This window comes from Elgaria multicarinata, chromosome 5, assembly GCF_023053635.1.
Source record: "Elgaria multicarinata webbii isolate HBS135686 ecotype San Diego chromosome 5, rElgMul1.1.pri, whole genome shotgun sequence".
Classification (NCBI taxonomy): Eukaryota; Metazoa; Chordata; class Lepidosauria; order Squamata; family Anguidae; genus Elgaria; species Elgaria multicarinata.
Window position 1 is genome coordinate 60,029,058 of NC_086175.1, and position 26,613 is coordinate 60,055,670.

At 42.4% G+C, this 26,613-nt stretch overlaps 1 protein-coding gene across 1 annotated transcript in view; it reads left to right on the top strand.

The window, feature by feature from the left end:
- LOC134399603 (organic solute transporter subunit alpha-like) overlaps positions 1-26,243 on the top strand; it is a 31,140-nt gene extending 4,897 nt beyond the window's left edge. The window contains exons 3-8 of the mRNA XM_063127686.1: positions 2,983-3,056; positions 8,844-9,002; positions 13,969-14,080; positions 15,723-15,869; positions 18,840-18,945; positions 26,056-26,243. Of these exons, the coding sequence (XP_062983756.1) occupies positions 2,983-3,056; positions 8,844-9,002; positions 13,969-14,080; positions 15,723-15,869; positions 18,840-18,945; positions 26,056-26,243 (786 nt within the window). The remainder of the gene's footprint in view (positions 1-2,982; positions 3,057-8,843; positions 9,003-13,968; positions 14,081-15,722; positions 15,870-18,839; positions 18,946-26,055) is intronic.
- Positions 26,244-26,613: the final 370 nt, after the last annotated feature.

Genomic DNA, 26,613 nt, shown 5'->3' on the forward strand with positions numbered 1-26,613 from the left:
TAATTAACACTAACACACTTTGCTGGTTGTGTGTGTGTGTGTGTTGTTTTGTTTTTTAGTGAAAGACAAGTCTAATGCCAAAATGTTATTTTTTTTCTGTATTGTGGTATTCTAGTACTTGTTGTTTATTCGTTCAGTCGTTTCCGACTCTTCGTGACTTCATGGACCAGCCCACGCCAGAGCTTTCTGTCTTCCACTTTCCCTAGCATCAGCCTCTTCTCCAGGGTATCCTCCGCTCTTTCTTTAATGAAAGAGAAGTATAGAACATAACACCATAATGTTACAATATTAATTATAACTAGCAATCATTAAACAATAAAAGTGTTAGCATTTAGTGGTAATTAAAAGACTGAGTAAAAAAACAGGGTCATAAAATGGCACCCACCATATTGGTTATAATAAATGTGGGCTGAGTTGTGATGGGTTCACTACCTTGATACATCACTAAACATGTCAGAATTTCACCCCTTCAAAAAGAGAGAAGTGTAGGACGAAAGGCATCTATACCTGTGGAAATTGTATTCTTCCGTTTTTCTGGAAAAAGTTAAACTTTCTGCAGTCTGAGGGGAAAAAACAGAAGAACTACAGGAAAAATACAGGATGACAATGACCAGATAATGGCATTATGTGGGATGCTTCCAGACAGAGGGCTTCTAGTGATACCAATCAAAAGGTATTGTGCAGCTAACTGTATTATCCTTAACGGATTTTCTGGTGAAAGAAAAAAAAGTTAAAAGTGGAGGTAAAACTTGGGACAAGTGGAAGATTATGTCATCTGGCCCCTTGTAAAATCTGCATCGAGCTAGGCCAGCTTGCAGATTTTCGCGTTTTCCCTCTTAAAATCACCATTTATACAAATTGCAGCTATAATTTGCATAATTTATACAAATTGCCACCGTAATTTGTGTAATTTGTGCAAATTGTGTCTGTAAAACACTTAATTTGTGCAAATTGTGCCTGCCATTTGTGCAAATTGCAGGAGCAATTTGCGCAAAATTAAGCATATTACTGCTGCAGGTTTCGTAAATGATGATTTTAAAGGGGGGGGACTGAGAATGGCTCACAAATGCAACCTGAACTGGGGGGACTCTGGAGAAATCCAGTGAGCCCCAAAGGACCGCCTTTCCCCGTGACAGCCACCTCTACAGGGCAGATCCAGCACACACTCTGGGTCTAAATGTTGATGATCGTATTTCTAGGAGCTGTATTGGCTGGGTACTTCTTTTGGGGGAAGACCCCCTCCCAGTGTACTTAATTTCATGCTTAGCATAAAAAAACCAATGAATATAAATACTTTTTAAGATATGGAGGTGGCATTGTGACGGAATCATGAGCAGGCAGGAGGAAACATTCCAGCACCCGAATTTTGGGATAAATTTCTTAGGGAGCAAGCCTATCTGTCCTAGACAGCATCTGGCAAGACGTAGGATTTGTTGGTTTTTTGGCTTGGAGCCTGGAGCAGGAAACTGCGCTCCCTGCTCCCTCCCCTCCCGCTCCCAGCCAGCATGGAGTGAACCATGGTGACTCCCTCTCTGTGCTCATAAAATCAAGCATGGAGAAGCTGAAAGCAGGGTGTTCCCAGGGATGGAGAGGGAAGGAGGCTGCAGAAGTTGCTTTAGTCAGCTTCCTATGTTATGCACAGCCTTCCCCCTCCCCCTCCCCCTCCCACGCCAAAGTTCCCCGGGTAGACGCTCAGAACTGAGCATCTTAGCAAGAAATGCAGGGCAGATGGAGCATGGAGGAGAGGATCCCCTCCATCCTCCCTGCATAAGATACTCTTAAGAGTTTGGGGGCCTATGAGTACCCAGAGTGCAACCCACAGGATTGCGCCTGTGGCCTCCATCACATGTAATTTCCCCCTCTGCTTTACCTCCACTTTTTTTTTTACCTCTGATGCATAAGTGCGTCAAACTTATAGTCCCTTTCACCTGAATATGCTGCTGTTTTGCTTGTTTGCTCTTCCACTCCACCCTGCCCCTTCTCTTTCTCCCTCCCCCTTAACAAGACATATACAAGCAGGTCCTGTCAGAGGAGTACTTCAACCAGACTGCCTTTCTGTGTGGCAAAAATGGAACTACCCTTTAGTCTGGCTCTTTTGGGGCATTGAAGGAGTACAATCCTGTCTCTGCAGAGATTCGGGCATTGTATGCTTTTAAAAAATGCTTTTGAACCTGGGATGGAAGGTTTGGTTTTTATATTGAGGCTTGGGGCTCTTCCACACGTCGTACTGAAAGCGCTTCCATCCGCCCCCAGTGCACCCCGAAAACGATCGTGTAGCTTGCCTGTAAAAGAGACGAGGAAGAGGCGTCCTTGCCGCCGCCACCCACCTCCCTCCTCGCCTGCTGGGACAGAGAGCTCGGCGGAAGAAGACAGGGTGGAGAGCCTCTTCCTTGTCTCTTTTACAGGCAAGCTACACGATTGTTTTTGGGGTGCATTGGGGGCGGATGGAAGCGCTTTCAGTACGACGTGTGGAAGAGCCCTTGGAGCTGGCTGCTGGGAGAGATTGCTTTTCCCTGCCAGGATCTGCCAGGCGCTTATCCATTCAAGCCAACAGCCAGACTCCTGTCACAGCACACGCTCCCAACAGAAGAAAACATGAGAGTACAGCACTACACGAGGCTTAAGGACGCATTAAACACACTTAGGAAAAATAATCCAGACTTTAGGCACTCTAGGAAAAGATGGAAAAAGCTAGGGAAGAGGCGGGGTGTCAGCAGGACAGGCACAGTGTCATGTGAGTACCGTGTTGCAAATCCGCACACCAGACATGGCGAGAGTGCATTAAATCACTGGTGTGGTGGGGTTCTAAGTGTGTTAAACTTTTTATTATTATTACAGCTCTGATCAAAGTCAAAAGTCTGATCAAAGTTTAGAATCAGGCGGAAATGTTGCTTCATTTAGTAGAGAACAGATTTCAGCTGCTGAAATTTCATAAATCTATTTTATTCTTGCAAATCTTGTTATTTCTCTCTCTCCTTCTAGGTGATAGCTACTACATCTTGCATTGGGATGTGGATTCCTCGCGCAACTATGTTTGCAGATTTCACTGCAGCAGTGTATGTACTTTTTCTGTTCTTAGTGGCATTTCTGAACTCTGGGCTGTTTCCATTTTAACAGCCATTAGCATTAAGCAAACATACAGGTATTTTCTACACGTAAAAGCATCTCTTTTGTTGCACAGAAATAAAATCTTTTATCAGGTTTTGCTACGTGAGAAGAATAACGTTAACTCAATCTCCGATGCTAGTGTAGAAACTGCCAACTAGATAAAAGAACTGAATATTAAAGGATTGTACTTGTGGTGTGTGGAGCAGTTGGGGTGTTTGAAGTTGTATTCTTTAGTTTATACAATAAAAGCTCATAGATTCCTTTGACTGGCAGCTGGATTGAAGCAGTGGAATCTCTTTTATTTCTTAAGAATGTCCTACAAAACAAGATTCTGGCCTATGACAGTTCACCATTTTTCCCCTTAATGCTACATTGCAGAAATCTTTATTTTAAAAACCTGCTGGGAAGGGAGAGGAACTGCTGAAAATTAATCAATCTAGAAATAATCCGCAAGTTGGAGATATTTGCGCTGAGGCTTGTTCGCTATTGCCATAAACGGAAAAATTAAGAACAGTATCTTTTGCATTTGGGAGGTAATGGAGTAGCGAAACTCCACAAAATATATATGATAGAACTTCTAATGGATAATCAGTTTTACATCACCTAAATGGTGGCATTGATTGTCATAACAGCTAAGACATTTTGTTTGGTTTTTATAAAACAAATTCTGTTATTGGCTGAATTGGATTGGCTAACATGGGTAGCAATTATGACTGATGCTGATGTTTAGTTATATTATTTTCATCTTGATTTTAATCATGATCAATTTTATGAATATTATTAATGTGTGTTATAATACATGATAGTATATTTATATAATGTGTAGATTGAAAGGTTGCAAAGGCCTTTGGTCATGAACAATAAATCCATCTTCCCAAACAGAATTATTAGCAGCAGACCAGAATCAGAAATAAGGCTCTCCCCCACCTTCAATAAGTTTGTGTACTGTGAAAGCTCAGTATAGCCTGTCTCATCAGCTGACAATGAAGAATTCCCACACTAAGCAATGCTAGTCAATACACTTAAGGTACATAGGCGTGCGCAGCACATTTCATTAGGTGGTTCAGCCAGGGATTTTTAAAAAAGAGTTTCACAGCACATAATTAAGACAAACCTGTTCTACATAACATCTTAATGTTAAAATCACTGAAATAAAGAACGGGAGACATTCAATGTATCTGAAATTAACACCACTGGCTATAGAAGTTAAAGAACTATGGCAATAGGAGAAAGTTACATGTATTCCGTTAGTCACATTAGTCACCAGCAACACATCATATATATTTTTATTCTTCTACAGAAAACATTCAGAAATTAGGCCTACTAATTAGTTGCATGAAGGAAGGACTTCTCCACACAGCACATAGTTAAGTTATGGAACTCACTACCACAGGATGTGGTGATGACCACCAATCTGGATGGCTTTAAAAGGGGGTTGGATAAGTTCTTGGAGGCAAAGGCTATCAATGGCTACTAGCCCTGATGGTTGTGTGCTATCTCCAGTATTTGAGGCAATAAGCCTGCGTGCACCAGTTGCTGGGGAACATGGGAGGGAGGGTGCTGTTGCACCATGTCCTGCTTGTTCATCCCTGACCGATGGCTGGTTGGCCACTGTGTGAACAGAGTGCTGGACTAGATGGACCCTTGGTCTGATCCAGCAGGGCTCTTCTTATGTTCTTAAAATACATCCACACCAATATCAGGAAAGCTGTCACACTTAAAACATGTTCAATAGTCAGGAAATTTCTGAATCAATAAAAGACAGCATGAGTTGGTAAAGCCCATCATGTTCATCTAGAAAGACCATCACTCGTAAGAAAAGAGAGATGATGATGATGATAAATAGTAATGGCAACCCTGTTAATTTTTTAAAACAATTTTTTTAAGAAGGATGAACAGTTATCAGCAATTGTTTCAAAATATACAACATCCCAATTATATCAAACAAATTGGAGGGGAAGATCTATGGGTCAAAATGCATTATTTAAAAATGAATTACTGTTTTCTAGCACCAACTAGAGTTCCACTTCTTCCTTTGCACTACTCAAGCAAGCGAGCCAAACCACATACCACAGAGGATGACTAAAAACAACTATCTATATCGGGAAAGAATTTCCTTCATGACTTAAAATTCCTGATCCCACCCAGCAAAGGTTTAGGGAAATCTCGCTCATATTGGCATAGGTTGAGATATTTTGCTGGTCAAAATTACCATCAGTAGAACTCCAATGGAAATACCTTAATGGAAATGTGTTTGTGACTTTTAACAATTTTACTTTGGGCTTTCAGTCTAGAGAAACTGCAGGTGGATGATATGAAATAACTAACAATTACAGGAGAAGTGAAAAACGCTTCTCCATCCCACACCCCACCAATTGGCACAAGAGTTAAATAAAATAATAATAATAATAATAATCAGTGAATTCGTTGGAAAACCTTAGGAAAATTTAAAGCTATCCTTGTCATTTTATGAAAGGGATATGAATTTATTTATTTATTTATTTATTTATTTTTAGTTTCTTCTATTTTATTTCTATGGGGAAAATAAATGTAATGAAGTCCAGAACTCAGATGCAAGGAATGGAAGGGGGGCAATCAAGTCAGGGGTTTGGATTTTTAAATTGTTGAGGGGAGAATTTACAGACCTGATAGTCCCCAAACTTTTTGGCACCAGGGACGGGTTTCGTGGAAGACAATTTTTCCACGGATGGGGAGGGGGTTTGAGGGGATGGTTTTGGGATGATTCATGCACATTATGTTTATTGTGCACTTTATTTCTATTATTATTACATTGTAATATATAATGAAATAATTATACAACTCACCATAATGCAGAATCAGTGGGAGCCCTGAGCTTGTTTTCCTGCAACAAGGTGGGTTTGGCTGAGAGTCTGTGACTGGCCCAAAGTCACCCAGTGGGTTTCAATGGCCAAGTGGGGACTAGAACCTGGATCTGGCAAGTCCCAGTCCAACACTCGAACCACTATGCCACACTGGATTAGACAATGGCAGGGCCTGTCCCCATAGAAAAAGAATGGAGAACCTCCAGCCCACAGGCTGGATGCAGCCCCTGGGGGTTTCCCTCCCTGTGCAAGCAAGCTTCTTTTGCTGTTAACTCTGATCACTGATTGGGGATAAGAGGATATTTAAAAGCATTTAACCTTTAAATATCCTGCAAAGAATGGGATAGTTGCAAAGATTTTGAGCAGTGCCTTTTGCAGGCAAGAGAGCTGCACAGAATTAAGATGTGCATTTTACAGACCAGAGACCTGCTTACTTGTGAGTAGACATACAGAGACTTTGAATTTGGGATGCTCTTTAAAAGTGTTGCAGAGTCATTCATTCAGAAGTCTTGTCCTGCTTGCTTCTGAGTAGGGCTAGACACACAGAGAGACGCGGGGGCAGGCAGCGCTGCTTGCACCTGCCCGGCAGAGCCCCCTTCCTCCTCCCTCAGCAGCAGGAAAGGAGGCGCCGCGCCGCCCGCTACACTTGCGCACATGAGGAGGAGCGAGCAGGAGGAAGAGCAGGGGCAGCCGCGGCTCAGTTTCCCCGCAGTCGAGCTCTGTGCAGCTGCCTTTGGCCCACATTTTCCCCCCACACACACTGCAAAGGGAAGTTTCCCCGGGCTTGGGCTTGAGATGGTTACCTCATTCCTCTTCAGTTGATGGCCCTGGAAGAGAGGCATTTGAAGAGTGGGCGGGGCTTAGCAGCAGATTAGGGGGTTCAGTTGAACCTGTTGAACCTGTTGTCTGCACGCCAATGTTAAGGTACATTATGCAGGAAATCTATTTTTCAATTTCCTGACTTCTTTAAGGAATATTTATGTCATTCTCCCCATGCAATTTCCTCAAATGATATTGACTCAAAAACACACAGAGAGAGAGAGAGAGAGAGAGAGACTGTTGTTACTTCCACAGGGATGAAAAAGCAAATGTGATAAAGGTACCTGTACCTAATTCCACCCCACCCCCACCCCTCATGGGCCTAATAGCAACTTAGGTATTGAGTGAGAAAAAGGCCAAGGAGAAAAACAGTTAAACAAACACTTGATCCCCTCCCCAGTTCCTGTGCCACTGCCCCAGTCCAGTTCAGAGACCCTTCAACTGCTTTTTAGGTATTTTTAAAAATGCTTTGAGATTGTTGGTGATGGAACTGCATTGGTCTCAGGTGATATTTATTTATTTATTTATTTATTTATTACATTTTTATACTGCCCAATAGCCGAAGCTCTCTGGGCAGTTCACAAAAATTAAAACCACAATAAAACAACCAACAGGTTAAAAGCACAATTACAAAATACAGTATAAAAAGCACAACCAGGATAAAACCACACAGCAAAATTGATATAAGATTAAAATACAGAGTTAAAACAGTAAGATTTAAATTTAAGTTAAAATTAAGTGTTAAAATATTGAGAGAATAAAAAGGTCTTCAGCTGGCGATGAAAGCAGTACAGTGTAGGCGCTAAGCAGACCTCTCTGGGGAGCTCATTCCACAACCGGGGTGCCACAGCGGAGAAAGCCCTCCTTCTAGTACCCACCTGCCTCAGTTCCTTTGGCAGGGGCTCACGGAGAAGAGCTCCTGTAGATGATGTTAAAGTCCGGGCAGGTACATATGGGAGGAGGCGTTCCTTCAAATAACCTGGCCCCAAACCGTTTAGGGCTTTAAATGTCAATACCAGCACTTTGAATCGGGCCCGGACCTGGACTGGCAGCCAATGAAGTTGTAAAAGGACTGGCGTAATGTGATCTCGCCGGCCAGTCCCTATTAGTAAACGGGCTACCCTGTTTTGTACCAGCTGAAGCTTCTGGACCGTTTTCAAAGGCAGCCCCACATATAACACATTGCAGTAATCCAAGCGAGAGGTTATCAGAGCATGGATAACTGTAGCTAGGCTATCTCTGTCCAGATAAGGGCGTAGTTGGTATATCAACTTAAGCTGATAAAAGGTGCTCTTTGCCACTGAGTTCACCTGTGCCTCAAGTGACAGTTCTGGATCCAAGAGCACCCCCAAACTATGGACCCGATCCTTTAGGGAGAGTGCAACCCCGTCCAGGACAGGGCAAACATCACCTCGCCGGACAGATGAACCATCCGCTAACAGTACCTTCGTCTTGTCTGGATTGAGTCTCAGTTTGTTAGCCCTCATCCAGTCCATTACCGTGCCCAGGCACTGGTTCAAGACAGTCACTGCCTCACCTGGGTTTGATGAAAAGGAAAGGTAGAGCTGGGTAATGCCGTTAACTTTTCTGCTTATTACCTAAGCTCTGGTTGATCAGGTAATGTATTGGGTATTCCTCCTTCCCATCTCTTGATTACCACCGGCGATTCCAAACTAGAGATGTCCCACCCTACTCTCCAACCACAGGAGGCAAGCATTGAATAATAACTAATTGACAATTTGCTGCCATTTAAGGTACCCACAGAATTTTCTGCTTGAAACAAATAAAGTCAGCAGCACTAGTAGGCCCAAAAAATGTTTTAACATTGGTATTATAAAGAAAGAAAGAAAAATGGAGAAAGATAGCAAAAGACACAATGGAAAAAGAACATCTATAGAGCACAATGCAAATACCAGCAGTATGGCTGATTAACAGAACTCTAATTTGTGTGTGTGGAGGTGGCAGGGCGGGGAGCGAATATACCTTCGTGTATGAAATGTGGGGCATGTACACAGGTTGGATAGCTGCCAGATAAAGGATAAAACATGGCTTCTTCCCCACCCCTTCTGCTAGCTTTTTTGCTATAGTAAACCACAAGTTCCTGCTCATGATGTTGACAGAGTGTGGAGGTCAAAAACTTTTCCTCAGACGCTTTGGGAATGACCGCTTCAAGATTAGCACAGGGCCATGCTGTTGCTTCTGCCGTTGCCTCCCACCCGTGCACATCAATAGGTGAGTTTCTCATTAGAACCAATCCGTTCAGAATGCTAAGGGAGAGGAATCTGCTGCTTGCCCAGCCACGTTGAAATCACAGGCCCTCATTTCTGCGAGGAAGAAAGGGCTCCTCGTGCATATTGAACGTGACAGTGCAGGGATCAGACTGGAGCATTCGCCGAAGCTTCCTCGAGCCTTCAGGATGCATCTGCAAACCCTGGTTCTGATTCCTGCACTGTCTAGAGCAGAGGTGAGGAACTTCATGGTCAGGGGCCAATCAGGCCCTGGCATCTCATTCTGGCTCTCTGAGGTTCCCCAGGTGGCCACACACCCCTTTCTCTGACTGCTGATCATTCGGTGTTTTCCCCCCATTCTAAAAGGTTGAAATACCTCCCATAAGGTGTAGTTGCTGGCAGTAAAAGCATTAACCTAAAATATGTTGGTATTTTGCCCACCCTGTTTGCCTCTGGTTGCACCCACTTTGGCATGGAATTTGGCCCTCGAGCTGAAAGATGTTCCCCAACCCTGCCTTAGAGGATGGCCATCTTTGCCCATTTTGTTTCCAACCCTCCACCAAGGGTGGTCTCTTGATACTGCCCTCCCCAGTTGTACAGAGAAGAGATTGGAGTGGGGGGTTCCCACTCTAAACCCTCCATAGACCTGCCAAAGACTGAGCATCTTTTTGAAGGCAAAGCAAAATCTTTGAACTAGGGACTGTCTTCATGGCGCCGAGTTGGCATCATTCCACCGCCAAACCCCGCGGCATCACTGGTGTGGGGTGGTGGTAAGTAATTTACATGAAGGGAGGCAGCATGGGTTTTCCGGTAGCCTGTAGGCTTGCCAGACCCACGCCCTGCCCTCTGCCTGGGTGGGAAACAACCAATCAGGGCTCGCCATCCGCCTGGCCACGACTCCAGAGCGAGGATAGATGGTGGATGCACCATACTTGCCTCACTCCAGAGGAAAATGTCGGGGTAAGTTCTCAACATTTTTCTCAGCAGCTTTGCCAGAAAGCCCAGGGGTGGGTGCGGGTTTGTTGCTGTGTCATATAATCAACACAGCGCCAATGCACACCCACCCTGGGGCTTTCTGTGTGGTTAGATAGCCCCTTGGAAGGGACTTGGGATAATCAAGAGGGTTGTTTAGGGAAAGGGCAGGATCTAAACCTTGCCCAGTAGTATCTTTGGCATTAGCTGCAATGCCTTGAGCAGAGAGGATTATGCTGCAATCAGTAAAGCAGTATCTTGCATGTTTCAGAAAATGCCTCACCCTAGAAGTATTCCACTGAGGCCAAATCTACACCAAGCAGGATATAACACTTTGAAAGCGGTTTGAAACCAGTATATGGAATAATAACCTGTGCCCCAATAGTTGTCAAGACCATTATAAACCATTATAAAGCATTAGTGTAGATTCTTCCTAAGTTTATCTTATGTGGAGGGATGGGTAGCTGGCTGTGTTTGTTGGGCCTCATCGTTTCCCTTTGAAGTTTGTGGTGGCTCAGAGTGCACCCCAAATCTCCTTGTAGCTATATGTTCCAGTGGGAGATTGGAAATAGCAGACAAGATGCCTTGTGGAGAACCTTCTGTGGAACCCCTGATATGCCTCAAAGGATCCCTGGGGTCCTTGGAACATAGCTGGAAAACCACCAATGAACAGAGTGGTACGCATGCAAGCAGTTTCCACAACATTCAGAGTGTGACTAAACAGGCAGGTCCATCCCAAGGGCAGCGTTTAAGTGTCTCATCACAATTCTAAAAGCTACTAGCAAAATATACCTATAGTTTTGGGATGGCAGCTCCCTTGGAATTCTTATAGGATGGGATATAATGTCTTACTTCTCTTCTACACCTCCATACCCCTATATCAGTTCTATGGTATGATACATCTGTTGATAATGGTTGCTCTCAACAAAGTAACACTGACGCTGGGCATCTTTTGACATCGCTGCAACAACGTCCCAGTTTATGTCGCTGACGCTGTGGTGCGTCAGTTCCTGAGAATTGAACTTGCCTGCACATCTTTGGGTTAGAGCGTGAGCCTAATAATTGGTAAAGCAAGTTGAAGTGATTTGAGATATATATATCTTTCCCTGCAAGTGTGAACAAATAGGAAGCAAGATAGGCAGCTGCCATACCAGGTCAGACCATTGGTCCATCTGGCCAAGCGTTATCTACTTTGAATGGCCGTATCTCTCCAAGGTCTCTGGTAGAGGTGTCTTTCACATCACCTTGTCCCTGATACTTTGGATTGGAGTTGCCTGGGATTGAAGCTGAGACCATCTGCATGCAAAGCATGTAACTATCACAGAGCTATGGTCTTTTCCCAAAGGCCCCTTGGGTGAGGGGATTTACATTGTGGAAAGTGAATGGGAGGAAAGGATTAAACATACTTTGCTTTCCTCTGATCTGCCTTTTCCCTCTCACTCCCCCAGCAAGTTTGAAATCATGTGAAACCCATGGGAGACCTATCCACAGACCCCTCAGCGCCTTGACTATTTTGGGCCTCGCAGTGGGTTAGGGAGGCATGACTCTATCAACAACTCACATGTTCTTCAGCAGGCCCTTAGTTTTTCCTGAGAAAGCAAGAAGAGGTGATCTGCCAGCTCATTTGTACACTTGTTTGTACTGTTTATAGTTCTGTAATTATTTGCAGGAGTAAAAATTGCCACTATAATTATATCATTATTATGCAATTATGGCTGTATTAATTGAGCAATTATATTAAGCCAAAGTTCATTAATATAGCACAGACTACATTAAATAGCAGCTTACCTTCATTAACGAGACTGTCTGAGGTGCAAAGTGAAGATTGGAGATCTAAATAAAGAGGGGAAGGAAAAAAATATAATTGGGGTGGCAGTTTAATAGGGTTGCTAACCAGAGCATGGCCCATTGGTCCAGGGCATGAGTACTTCCAAGGCAGTACGGGGGAATGGGTTGGGGTAAAACAGCCCCCCTCTTACTCAATGTTGCTGCACTCCACTTGAACCCTTCTGGCTTGAAGGGCAAAAGTGAGGGTAATGGTGACTTCATCACACTTGTAGCAGCAATCCCAGTTCTTCATCACATCAAGTACAATGCTAAACCATCCAAAGGTAGACCCTGAGCCATTAAAGCTAGACTAATTCGTATGCCAGAGTGGAGTCACAATTCAGGAGCAAAGAGCAATGGTTATTTTCTTTTAAAGAAAGGAAAAAAAAGGGGGGGAAGAAAAGAAAAATACAAATTTCTCGGAAGTTGCACCATATACATAAGGACCAACAAGAGTTAATCAAGCATGAAGGACACTCCATGCTCAGATACACTCTCTCTAGTAGTAATATTTCTCATGCCCCTCAGATGAGTCCTGGCATTCAAAGACATTTTAAGTTTGATCTCCAGCTTAAATGGATTCCTGGAACAGAGGAAATGGTACTGTGGGCTCTCCCACACTAGAGGCATTCAAGATGCAGCTGGGCAACCATCTGTCATGTAGGCTTTGATGTGGATTCCTACATTGAGCAGGGGGTTGGACTTGATGGTCTTATAGATCCCTTCCAACTCTAGTATTCTATGATTCTAGTCCATCACATCTTACCAATGGAACCAGAATTGTAAATGGACACCCCCAATCTTCTCCGTGATGCTAAACATACAGAGTCTTTGCTATTCCATCTCTGTGCATTTTAGTATTAGAATCAATGCTAAAGGAAATACAATAAAATAAAATAAAAAATCCACTGATAACCTAACATGAGAATTCATGTTTGCTTGCCAAATCTACAATGACTGCAAACACAAAACAGGTTGTCTTAACTTCAGCATTGATGGCTTCCTGGTTCAGTGCCAGACGAAATTTTCTACTTTGACTAAGAAAATATATACCTTCAGTTGTTTGCACAGTTCCAAGAAGATGGAAGAAAAGCAGATATTATCATACATCTACTGAATACATATTTCTATATTCCATGGCTCAGCTCAAGGCTTGAGGTTTAGGAGAGAGTGCAGAGACTGTAAATCATACCAGTAACAAAAGGTAATGTCAGCACCTGATATTTTTCAGTAACTGCCAGGGCCTGGTGCTCATACCTGCTCTGGACCCTCTTTTCAAAACATCAACCCCCATACTGGCTCCAAGCAACTGCCATATTTATTTCCAATAATACCCCCAAAGGTTGAGTTGACTTCCAGGGCACTGCAGTGTAAAAACATGAACACTGCCTGGAGCCACCCATCACAGATGTAAGACCACCGGAGCCCTGGGGAGGCCACCACTGTAGGAGGGTAGCCCACAGGACAGCATTTTACTAAGGGCTCCTTCAACCCTGGTGCTGGACCTGCTAGTAACACCCAACACTGATATATGAACAAGAGCTACCATCATTTGTGTTGTTGCACAAAGCTGCTTCATTAGTATACAATTGGGTGAAGGAGGGATGTGTTGCAGACAACTCACGTATGCGGCATCTTTGACAGCATTGTGAATACATCCTTGCAGACAGATGATAAGGCAAAAAATAGAATCTCAGGTACAAAGGAAAGATTTGATGTGCATAGGATGCCATTATAGCCACATTGGTGTTCTGCTGTAATTCCACATAGCTATTGGATCACAGTGCCTGCATGTCATAAAAGAGTTAGAGGGCACAGCTAGACAAGAACTTTATTGCCTTTTTAAAACAAGAACAAAACAGTAACAGGAAACTCCTGACTCCGCTAAGTTACAACTTAAGTCAAGTGCCACCTAGTAACTGAACTATATATCATGAAACTATCCACACACTAGAAACCCAGCTAATTATATTACAGAGACTTTAAATGCACCAGATTTAGCTCAGGAAATTTCAGGAAATCTCCTACCATGTGTTTGAGGCGGGCACCCTTTCATAATATTACATTCCTTTGCTACTTCTATGGCAATATAGCCACTGATGTCAGTAAATCAGAATGGCCACCTCAGTCTTTGCTGAGATTACCCACTCTTTTTTTTATTTATTTTGCAGGCGCACACTATTTTTACTGAAGCTGGGGACTTTCCAGTTTGCTTTCCTCTGCCCTGTGCTGCTGCTTCTCTCAGTAGTGCTTTGGACCAACAGAAACTACAGCCTTTCTGATGTAAGCAGATTATGGAATACTCATCCAAACTTAACAAATACCTGAGCACTGAACAGTTTTAAAACTGAAAAGTGTTAACTGCATTGTAAGCATAAATCATCTGTCTTGCATGATACTGGGACAAGAAGCACAAAGTACTTCTAGGTCAAAATTGTAGCTCTGTACGATTAATCTGCAGCAGGTGCATAGCTATAACATAGTCAAGGTGCAAGGCAAAAATAAAAATATATATAAAAAGCAGGCCAGCTGTTGCTATTCATGAAAAAACTGGCTAGTGCAGAAAGCTGTGATTCAAAATCTGTTCCAATATTCCAAATAGTTGTCTATTGTTGTGCTCCAACTTACTGTTTTATTTGCCACCATTTTTACATAACACAACTCATGCAAGATCAGTGGCAAATAAAATAGTAAGTAACTCATGGGGAAGCAAGAGAATAGACAACTTAACATGTATGTTGGGGATTGACCCCATGTTGAAGCTATTTTAAAAGAAATCTTCCTTTTTGGAAATGCACTAGTCCTAGGCAAGAAACTTCTCTACACTCAGCCAGTGCATTTGCTGGTGGAATGTTCTAATAACTCATTGAAATATGACCTAAGAACTAATGATTTCATCTGATGATGGATGCCACAAATATGACACTTACTTTGCAGATCTTGGGGTCACCAAGGTTTCCTCCATCTGCAAGAGGCTCAGTCTTGACCTGTTTATTTGTACCAGTTACAGAAAGTATCACACAGTAATGCAGGTGTAGGCAACTCTCGCCAGCATCACCAGTAGTCAGGAATTCTGAGAGTAGTAGTCTAAAATACCTGGAGTCCTCCAAGTTGCCTCCATCTGCACTGATGGGTGGATAGCATCTGGGCAACTGTGAAAGGACACCTATAAGTTGTATCCATTCCTTTTCTGGCTGGTAAAACCTTCCAAGAGAAGCAGGATACTTTACAAGATGGGATTAGCAGTATGTGCTTCAAAAAGGGTAGAGTACTGGAGGGATCTGTGTAAATTCAGCTCCTGTTATCAAATCAGTGAAGTGGCTATATGCATTGACTGCTTCAAAGGTTCCCCAGTCAGTTACCACCCTCAGTCAGTGTGGAAGAGATCACCATTCTGTAACATCAGACATTCTTGTAGTTATCAGCAGTTACCTTGATCCAGGTATGGTGTTGAGGGTCAATCTACACAGCGCACTGCAATATGTAGTGATGACCACCACTTTGGATGACTTTTAAGATGGGATTGGACAAATTCATGGAGGAGAAGGCTATCAATGGCTACTAGTCATGATGGCAATATGCTCCCTCCAGTATCAGAGGCAGTATGCCTATGTACACCAGTTGCTGGGGAACATGGGCAGGATGCTGCTGCTGCTGCACTCCTGTCCTGCTTGTGGATTTCCCGTGAACAGAATGCTGGACTACATGGACCCTTGCTCTGATCCAACATGGATCTTCTTATGTTCTTAAACTAGACATGGGGTTAAATGGGATATTTTCAGTGCTGCTGAAAGTTAATTAAGTTTATTTAAATTCAAAAGGAAACACATATATGATGACTTCTTGTATGAATAATCATTGGCTTAGAGCACATGATGACCGGCCATGGAATATAGTCTGTGCATCTGGTAAATTTGCCTTTTAGTTATCTCTCAGTGGAACTGCCATATGGATCAACTGCTTCATAGGTATCCTGACAATGATTGCCCTGTGGCCAATTGGAATTACGTTTCAACATGTTCGAGTTTTCCTTCACTGCAAGAAGATGACTCCTAAATTTGCACTTTATCAGGTAAGAAAGTTGAGACTTTAAGCTCCATCCAACGAGTGTTTTATTGCACGCTCGTTACTGAGCACTCACGGAGTTTGCTCAGGTCCCTCACATGACATTGTCTGCCTCCCGCATGCCTTCCGCCCCTTCTGGCCTTCCTCGCATGACAAAAAAACCCTCATTAAGTCTGATGTTTTTTTAAACTTGGAATTGCTGCTCTCTCCTGCTGTGTGCAGGAAAAGCAGCACCATTAGAACAGTGGACTCAATGGGCCTCGTGCTCGTTGTGTACTTCCTCTTTTGAAAAGAGGAAGTAACTGAGGAAGGAAAACACAGGCAGAGAAGCAAAGGTAGGGAGCGTGTTAACCCCCAGTGTGATGGAGCTTTTTGTTGCAGGTCTTGATTTTGCTTCTCCTTGAGATCAGTTCTAGTCAAGTCTGGCAAAACAAAACAGGTATCCGAGCATTGTGCCAGTGGTCTCCATTCATCAATGAAATGGACACCACTGATGGAACGGTTCCCCCGTCCCCCCTCCCACAACTCCCTGCTTTGCTCCCAAATCTGTTCCAGAAAGTTTCAGGACCCTCTGGAGCAGATTTGTGGGGAGGGTGCAAGGGGGAAGGAGAGGAAGTGGAAATTATATTGCATGAGTGGAAATCTGCTCATAAAGCATTGCATATAGCCCAATTATCAAAAAGCTGTATTTAAAAAGCTTGATTACTTAAAACTGTGCTTTTTAAGTCTGAAATATTATCTTTGGAGCTCATTCCTGTTTCATGATAACCTCACTCTATGTTTTTGGGTAACAATGGAGAACAGAAATATTTACAGTCCATGAAGTCTTTGGGAAGCATGGCACATGCTGAGTTCCTTTTCCTGTGCATGGAGAAAGCTTTGTGGATATATCAGTACAATATTAAAACTCCAAAGTGTACTTCAAAAAGATACGATAAATATTGGTCAAACTAGGATTGTTCAAATTGTTTCAGTATACTGCAATTTATTTATCTGGGGGTGGGGGTGGGGTTCTGGGCCACTCCACAGGGTAATACTGCAATCCTTACTTAGAAGTAAGCCCTATTTGAGTTTAATTGGATTAACCCTGAGGTTAGCATGTAGAGGATCACACTGCAACTTAGTTGAAGTTAGTTTTCAATTCATTGAAAACAATGGAATGTAAGTTAAGTCATAACTAACTAATTCCTTTTCATGAAGATGTGGTGATGGCCACCAACTCAGTTGGCTTTAAAAGGCAATAAAACAAACTCATGGAGGATAAGACTGGTTGGTCACTGTGGGAACAGAATACTGGACTAGTCAAGCGTTTGATCTGACCAGGAAGGCTTTTCTTATGTACTTGTCCCAATGAAATCAATGGGACAAATTAAGTACATAAGAAGAGCCTCAATAGGACTTACTTCTAAGAGCATTTCTACATGAAGCTTTTATCTCACACCCTTATCGGGACTTCTGCTTCCGGATTCTTTGAGGGATTAAGATCAGCTCCTTTCCACGTGCCTTTTTCCAGTCCCCCCCCCTCTATATGTTTTATTATAGAACACTAGATGGCACTATATCTTTTTGAAGTAGGAGGGTCGTGGGACATTCCAGAGCAGGGTTTTGCAAGGGGCGTGAAGAGAGAGAAGAGAAAGGGGAAATCCTGTTTCATGAGAAGAAGTCCACTTACACAATGTTGGAAGAAACCCATAATTATATAAAATATAATATACACATTTAACTAACAGAATAGCAAAATCACTAATTCATTTCCCTAAATATATGAAAACAACAAAAGTTTTTTTTTAAACTATAAAAATGGCAGCATTTCACTAACTGATTCATATCACTAGACATATCAAAACAAAACAAAAGGCATAGGGCAATAGAAGGAGAAAACATCTCTATAAAATATGTTAACATTTGAACCTATCCAGTCCATCAAATTCTCTAACATTATAGCAGCTTTAAAATAAAATAAAAATGCAAGTACATTCGTACCCACCCAGACAGAGATAGCAGAAAATGTTATAAAATCTTCATTCTCTCACCACCCAATTAGTCCATGCTGAGGGAGTTACAAAACACTCACATATATACAATGGGCTGGCTTGCATGATCAAACAGACAACCGTGGGCTGTGGTTGTCTGCTTTAAATATTCATCACTGGGCTGCAGCTTGTCATGACATACGAACCCAGGGGCCATGAGTTATGTGAGGTTATGTTGTTTAGGGTGACCATATGAAAAGGAGGTCAGGGCTCCTGTAACTTTAACACTTGCATAGAAAAGGGAATTTCAGCAGGTGTCATTTGTATATATGGAGAACCTGGTGAAATTCCCTCTTCATCATAACAGTTAAAGCTGCAGGAGCTATACTAGAGTGACCAGATTTAAAAGAGGGCAGGGCACCTGCAGCTTTAACTGTTGTGATGAAAAGGAAATTTCACCAGTTTCTCCATATATACAAACGACGCCTGCAGAAATTCCCTTTTCAATACAACTGTTAAAGATACAGGAACCCTGTCCTCCTTTTCATATGGTCACCCTAATGTTATTTAACCTTTGTGTAACACATGTTAACCGGGTTTGTATGAAATGACAAATCATGGTCAGTTGCTGAATATTCAAAATGGCAGATACACACATCAGCACGTGCTACACAGTGGGCTGTTTTGATCGTGTGAACCAGGTCAATGACTGGCAGTTGAGCATTTTTTCTTCTCCTTGGGCACCTCCTTTTCTCAACAGGAAGACCCCAAAGTATACACTACCAGTTCTTCTCTCAACATGAACCAAACAGGTTAGCACCCTGACTCTTGTGCCACCTCTGCAGGAATGACCCCAAAGGGATAATGCTTGTTGGTGTCATCCCCCTGAGCAGGATTTATTTTAATTGAAGGTGGGAAAAAATGCATTTTTAATTTATTAAAGCATAGTCACTCTGAAACAAAATGGCCTTTTGTGTATTTATTCTCTCTTTGCCTTTTTGCAGTTTGTCCTTATTCTGAGTCAGCTCCAAGCAACCATCATCAACATCGTGGCTATGCAAGGGGCAATCGCTTGCACACCCCCACTTTCATCTTTAGCAAGAGGAGCTTGTAAGTCACTTGGACTTAAGTTGTTTTGACAGGATAAAGTGGATTCCTCTTTAGGTTCACTTCTATTGGACAGAATTTTCCATGCTTAGGAGTGTAAAGACTAAAAAAGGGGGGATATAATTGTTTTCTGAATTTTTACTGTCTGACTTCCATCTGAAGTATGCTTTGCCTGCCATCCTATACCCCATGGGTATTGAACTTCAGGTCTGGGAGCCAAATCTTCCACATGTCACTAGGTGATTCCCACTTGTTTGATTGCACTTTTATCCTGCCTTTTTTCTTCCAAGGAACTCAATCCAGCATACATAATCCTCCTCCTCTCCATTTCTATCCTCACAACAACCCTGTGTGGTAGGTTGGGTTGAGAGTCTGTGACTGGCCCAAAGTCACCCAATGGGACTTACTTCTGAGTACACATGTGTAGGATGGTGCTGTAAGGGTCAAGCTATATGTGAGAGTGAGAGATCCATTATTGGGTGGTAGTTTGTTTTTTGTTTGTTTTTGAAAAGGCAAATGGACCCTAGTTCAGATCAGGAATATGTCACTGTGGGAAGAGTGTCCTTTTTTCTAATCTGAATTGCAATAGCAGCTTCGAAAATGGATGATGTCATGATTCCAAGCCCCCCTGCCAGTTTGAGACAATAAAGACATCTGCTGTGTAAACCACAATGCTTTATTCAACAAACATCTCTTCTCACCTGAAGGGTGTGTGAATGCTGTGAACTATGCTCTAAGCTTAATTTGACTAACAAAGCTAGGCAGTTGCTTTCAAGTCAAGGAAGGCTGTTCCCAACATTCCTATAGACACTTTTCATTAGGGAGGGTCTTCCTTGAGAAGCCTCTCATGAGCCACTACCCCAAGAGACTGCCTGTCACCTCCTCTCAACTTCGCCCTGTTGATCCTGTGGCAGACACTGGGATCTGTCAGTTCTGATGTCCCCTCTCCCTCCTGAAGAGTCTTGGAGAATCTCCTTTCCTGCTTCCTGTGTTGGCTGGTAAATTTCTGGTTCTTCTTCTTTAGATTCTGACTCTGATTGACAACCCCTTCCCCACACTAGGGAGAACAGACCTGATCCTGACAGGTGAGGAGAGATGGTCCGATCAGAAAATTGGCACAGGAAGGAAGAGTTAGAGGTTCTCTACCTTAGGACCACCACCTTTATCATCCTTATCACGCCTCGGATCTTTTCGCATTCAAAACAGGCTCCTTCAGACAGTGACGAACAGTGACCTCCTGATTTTGAATTGAAAAGAATAGAATGCAGTGAAACAGCACCATCTAGTGGTGGAATAAATCCCATCATAAATAGATGCTGGATTATCTCTTTTATAAAGACACAGATTACTGGGGACAAACCATGGGAGATATCCTGGCTATTATTATTATTATTATTATTATTATTATTATTATTATTATTATTATTATTATTTATTTATATAGCACCATCAATGTACATGGTGCTGTACAGAGTAAAACAGATTGACCCACAAACTTTTGTGAGTGGCCAGTCACGAGTGTCCTATAAATCACTGTCAGGGAAATAAACAAGGCAGGGATGAAGTGAAGTCCAGGCAGTTCCCTATACAAAGGCTTTTATTCAGAGTTCTACACATATAGGAGAAAGGCAACCTCCAGCAAGCTGAGGGCCAAACTCTCTGGTGTCTTTCAACACCCAGCAATCTTATATACGTTCAAAGATGCTTTGAAAAACTTAGTCTTCCCTCCTCCCTCTCCCTTTGATTGATTACAAATCCCATAAATGTTGCAAATCAACTAATCTATTTATTTATTTAAAACATTTATAGCCCTCCCTATATCATTAAGTTCTCAGGGCAGCATACAGATAAAAGCATACATTATTATTATTATTATTATTATTATTATTATTATTATTTATATAGCACCATCAATGTACATGGTGCTGTACAGAGTAAAACAGTAAATAGCAAGACTCTGCCGCATAGGCTTACATTCTAATAAAATCATAATAAAACAATAAGGAGGGGAAGAGGATGCAAACAGGCACAGGGTAGGGTAAACAGGCACTGGGTAGGGTAAAACTAACAGTATAAAGTCAGAACAAACAGTATATACAGTATAAAACAATAAATATGCACAGTTAAAAACAAATTAAACCATAAACCAAGTTAAAACAATATGTAATTTAAAAGCAGTAAAAGCTGCATAAACAATGCTTTCTACTATTTTAACTATACCTGGTTCAAGTGTTAATTTTTGTCCTCTGATAAGGGGCGACCAAGGGCAACAGAAAGTACCAGAGCCTGCTCTGATAGCTGTAAATTGCCCAGTCAGGGGTCTTGGGATGTTTACACAAAAGAAAGGATGAGTCCTTACTGTCTGAGTGACATGCAGCAAAGATCAGGAATGCAAGGTTCTGTGATATGTAATTCGACAGGGAGGACAAATGGCAGGAAGGGGGTGAATTTTATTGATCCAGGAGGGGTGCGGGTTGATTGTCAGTGTTTGGTGCTTGTACATTTTCTCGTGGGAAACAGAACACTTTTAGGATTTTTCAGATTTCTTTGTCATAATAATAATATAATATTTCTTACCCGCCTTTCTGTTTGGATCAAGGTGGGGAACAACAATATATAAAATACATAAAGCTGAATTAAAAAACATAGTGTACATTATTAAAACATCTTAAAATCCTAAAATTCCACTGGGTATCACTTGTTTAAAGAAGCCCTTAAGCTCTATTTCTTGTTGCTCTATGATATTGACCTGAATTCCACTCCCCCATACAGCTGCAGTTTTCCTTTTGAAAAAAACCAAATCCAAAAGTTCCAACCACAGTTCCTGTCTATTTATACCATTACATGTGTGCACCTGTGTGTCTGCATGTGCGCCCCAACCAACTACCCAGCATTGCATTGGAGCCCAAAAGGCTGCCCACTCATACATTGCCAGGATGTCCACTCCATTGAACTCAGGGCAATTTATTTCCCCATAAACATGCATAGGATCACACTGTAAGGATGTTTTTACATGTAAGGATTAAAGTTGTTTTTCCTTTAGCTGGTTTGCTTTAGTCAGTTTGTAATATGATTGCAAGTCTTCCATTGACCAGACTGCTCGTTTGAATTACAAATACCTCTGTTTCGCTTTTCTAATAACGATCAAAGGTTCACATAAGTACCTTGAGAGAAATGGGAAGACAATTTTAAATTTCATGCATGAAAACACTGTCAGGCTGCAGTCTTAAGAATATTTATTTGGAAGAAATTCCCATGATAAAACAAATGGTATGGCATATGCCCTTGTTCAGAGGTTCTCTCAAAAGAACCTATCTGTATGTAGACAACTCCAGACTACCTGTTTGATTCATATTTGGTTGTCTCACACAACAAGACACCATTTTAGAGTAAGATTAGTGCTTCACTTTAGATATAGGATATCCAGAGCATTCTATTTTCCAGAAATCACTCTCAGGCAAGATATGTCTTTTGCTTCCTTATTATGAAAATATCAGCATAAGAATACTAAATACAAAGCTTATACTTGCATAGATTCAAACACATGATACTTTCATAATCAATTGAAGTCAAGGCTCCAAACAGAGAGAAAAAATGTTAAGTTTAGGCTTACCAGACATGTTTAGCACCCAGAAGTGGGGGTAGTTATCTGAAAGGATTGCTCACAGTGTTACATGTTCAGTATTTCCTTAAACATGACTATTGTTACTTCATTTATGTTCCATTAAGTTGCATTCCTAAGGATACATTTCTATTTCTAAACAGTATCACTGAAATTCAAGCCTCTTAATTAGATTGATGCTTATAACAATATATATATATATATATATATATATATATATATATAATAAAAACATTCCAGAATCCCATATGTTAAAGATATGTATATGAAACAAAAGTTATTTCTCTGACTCCGTCTGGCCCCACCTGTTTCCCCCAACCAGTGACGGTTTTGTGGTTTCCCAGCTTTTGTGCAGTTTTTCGACATAGTAGAAATGCCTCTTCTAAGGCTTACTTACTAGCAGTAAGAGAAGCTACAGTCTTGTTGTTGTTGACGACCATGCCACATTTGCTTTTGGTCCTACCAGCCAATGGAATGTGGCCCAACACAGCATCACTATAACTCAGGCTGAAAGAGGCTCCCCGACCCCTGTTTTATCTGATCACATTCCTTTTTTTATGGTCCATCAAATTGCTTTTTTAGACTATTTACAATTCCACTGAATGCTAGGTTGCTGTATATCTAATGTGGGCGTTAATAGAATGCCTGTGTTATTACTGACTCAGTTATTAGTGCCCCAAGTGCAAAAACTAGCATCCTTTGCCTGGAATTATCTAAGAATAACAATGAGCCCATCATCAATTACTAATTATCTGGCACATCTGTCTCCCATCTGGGAAGCCTCAAAGGGAAGACAAGCTCAATTGCTCTTGTTCCAAGAAACTGAGTTACATTGGATTGGCCTTTGGAATTCCATATTTTAATCCAGAATCCTCTTAGAGGCAGGGCCGGTGCCAGACTATTTTGCGCCCTAGGCAAGGTGAGCCACTTTCACAAACACCCAAAAATTGCCAACTTCGATGTTTAAGAAGAGATGGTTTGTAGAAAAAATAAGCACAAAACTTGAAACTGCTAAATTTATTTTAAATTGCAAGAATAAGTAATAATCAATTTTTGATTATCTTTCCCAAATACAAAAGAAAATGTTTTGGCACACAAATCCTTTTGAACTAAAGGGCACTCGGTGTAATGCATACCTCTGCCTTTGCAAACACAACAGTAAAAAGGAGATTTTGTTCACAGGGCAGAGAGGTGAAAAATGTCTGGGGAGCTGCTACATTATTACATTGTCCAGGTGCACTCTCAACTTATTTAAAGACAGACAAATGGCACATAAAAAAATCAAGAAGACAACTTTTTCATTGGTGAGAGTATTTCATGCTGTTATACTCCCTCTCTCACATATGCATTCCTCTACCACTCACAAACAAGTAGAATAATGTGCAGGGTGTAATGTCCCCCCACACACACACACACATTCATATGCTTACACACACGAGTTTAGGGCCACTACAACAGGACTAGTCAGGAAAGGTGAACAGATGGCAGAAATTTGTATCTCTCCCCCCCCCCCCCCAATAACAATATGGTGCCTTTAGCTGGAAATGCCAGGGATTGAACCTGGGACCTTCCGCTTCCAAAGCTTACAGGCTGTCACTGAGCTATGGGCCGAGAGACATGGGGATGTTTAGATTCTGCAAGCTATGGTTCTTGTTTTCACACATAATCCATCCCCTTTCATCACTTGGTAGTGGGGTTTACCCAACAGCCTTGAATATACACCACTGGCTATGGAAATTAAAGAACTGGGGCAGCAGGAAAAAGCCACAATTATTCCATCAGTCACCAGCAACACATTATTATCAAGTCCCATTGATTTCAATAAAGCATAAACCCCATTCAGACATGAATACACACACTGCCAGCATGTGCACCCCCACACCTTAGTCTTACCTGTTGCGGCTTCTTTCCTTGCTGCTGTTTCCTTTTCCTCTTCCTCTTCCTTCTCCTCCTATTTGCTGCTTCTCCTCCTGCTGCTTGCTTCTTCTATCTTCTTCTTCCCCTCCTCCTTGGCTGGTGATTGTACCAGCCCAGGAGGAGAGGGCTAGTTCGCGCTGGTGGGTGGGAGCTGGAGGACGGAACATGTCCTCTGCCCCCCCCCTGGCCAATTTCACTCTTTTCCTGCGCTGGGGGGAGGCGGAGGCTGCTGCAAGCATTCTGGAAAGTCCCCTGGCCCTCGCATTGCATTTGGCTTCAGCTTGGAGCAGCTCTGGGAGGGCTGCTTTTTTCACTCTCCATCCCGGGAGGAAACACGGAGCCCCACCTCTTACCTCTCATCGCCTTGATGCTTATGTCAAGGCGACAAGAGGTAAGAGGTGGGGCTCCGTGTTCGCTCCCAGGATGGGAGAATGAAAAACGCAGCCCTCCCAGAGCCGCTCAGAGGTAAGGGGAGCAAAAACAGATCCCCGCCCCTTACCTCTCATAGCCCTGATGCAAGCATAAAGGCGACGAGAGGAAATGGGCGGGGCTCTATGTCTGCTCTCAGGATGCAGGCCTTCTCCTGTGTGCTGGCCAGGTGAGTCCGAACGTGTGTGCCATGGAGCTGCCTTCTGACGCTAGGCTAGAGCAGCTCTGGGAGGGCAGCTCCAGTGTGTTTCGGAAGTCCGAACGTGCCGCACCCCCACCACCCCAGCATCCCTGGCTTCACTTTGGCTGGGCGGGCGCGGGGCGCCATCTCAGCCGCCCAGGCCCAGCTGAATCCTAGAGCCTGCTGGGCCAGCGGCAGCTCAGCCAACGTGTGTGAGTGCTGCGCTGTGCGCCCGGTACCCCTCTTAGGTTGGCGCTCTAGGCGGCCACCTTAGTGGCCTCAATGGTAGTGCCAGCCCTGCTTAGAGGCATCTAATTATTGAATTTCCAAATTGGATAGCATAGGCAAAGTGTTACAAATATGGAAGATTTGCTTGATTTGCCACAATGGAAATTGCTTCCAGGTACATGCATTTTCAATCATGGTATTTGACACATGAGGCAGGGCTTAATTTTCTAATTATTATTGTTTATTTTACATTTGCACATTGTTTCTCCTCAAAAGTGCTTGGTGAAGCTGGTCTGTGGTAGATTATAGCAAGATAAATCAGCTCACTGGTAAGCCAGGTTTCTTGTCCAAGTCCACCCAAGGTGACATATTTTTAACGGGGCATATTGGTATGATATTTCTGTTGCCACACCTGTAGTAACCAAGTCTGTTTTCCTCCTATAACCATGAAACTAAAGAACTTACAGGAAGATCCAGGCATCCTTCTAGAGAAGAGGACTCAACCGAAATCTAAACTAATAGGGTTGCATTAAGACACTTGTCTAGATATTAAGAACGCAGGGAAGAGAGCAAATAATTAACTCCATTCCTATAGGTCCACTGCAAAAAAACACCCAACTATACTTGTGGTCTGTAAACATTGCACGTTCCATCAATTTAGAAAAAAAACACAAATTTGAACTCACTACAGTTCATTACCAGTCTTAAACCAGTTCCTTTTTTTAAAATTTTCCAGATATGAATCAACAACTGCTCATTATGGAAATGTTTCTCATAACTCTGATCTCGCGAGTTATCTACAGGAAAAGATATGATGACGTGGAGCTTCCACAGGATTCAGACCAGGCAGCAAAAGCCACAAAACAGAACATCAAGATCAGCATGGGAACGAACCTTTTAAAAAAGGAAACACCAGCCATTTAGATATTGATGATATGTTAGCTGGAATATTGCTTCTTACTTTGTTTGCATTCTGACCAATGCATTTGCTATACCTGCAGAGCATTTCTGTAACATGGCAATGCAAAGAACAATATTGGTACACATGAAATAAATTCACATTAACTAGATATTCAGAGCTAAAGAGGGACTAAACTGATACAATAGCACAGTGACTAAAGGCATCTCTAAATGAGCAACTTATAGCATGCTTGTGAACAGCCACTCATGGAAGTTTGCGGTAGATTATATAATGTTGTCAACAGCCAGGACATCTTCTGCGGTTTTCTCCAGTAATCCCGTGTTAAAAATCACAGAGATAATTCAGTATCTAATTTATGAATGGAATTATTTC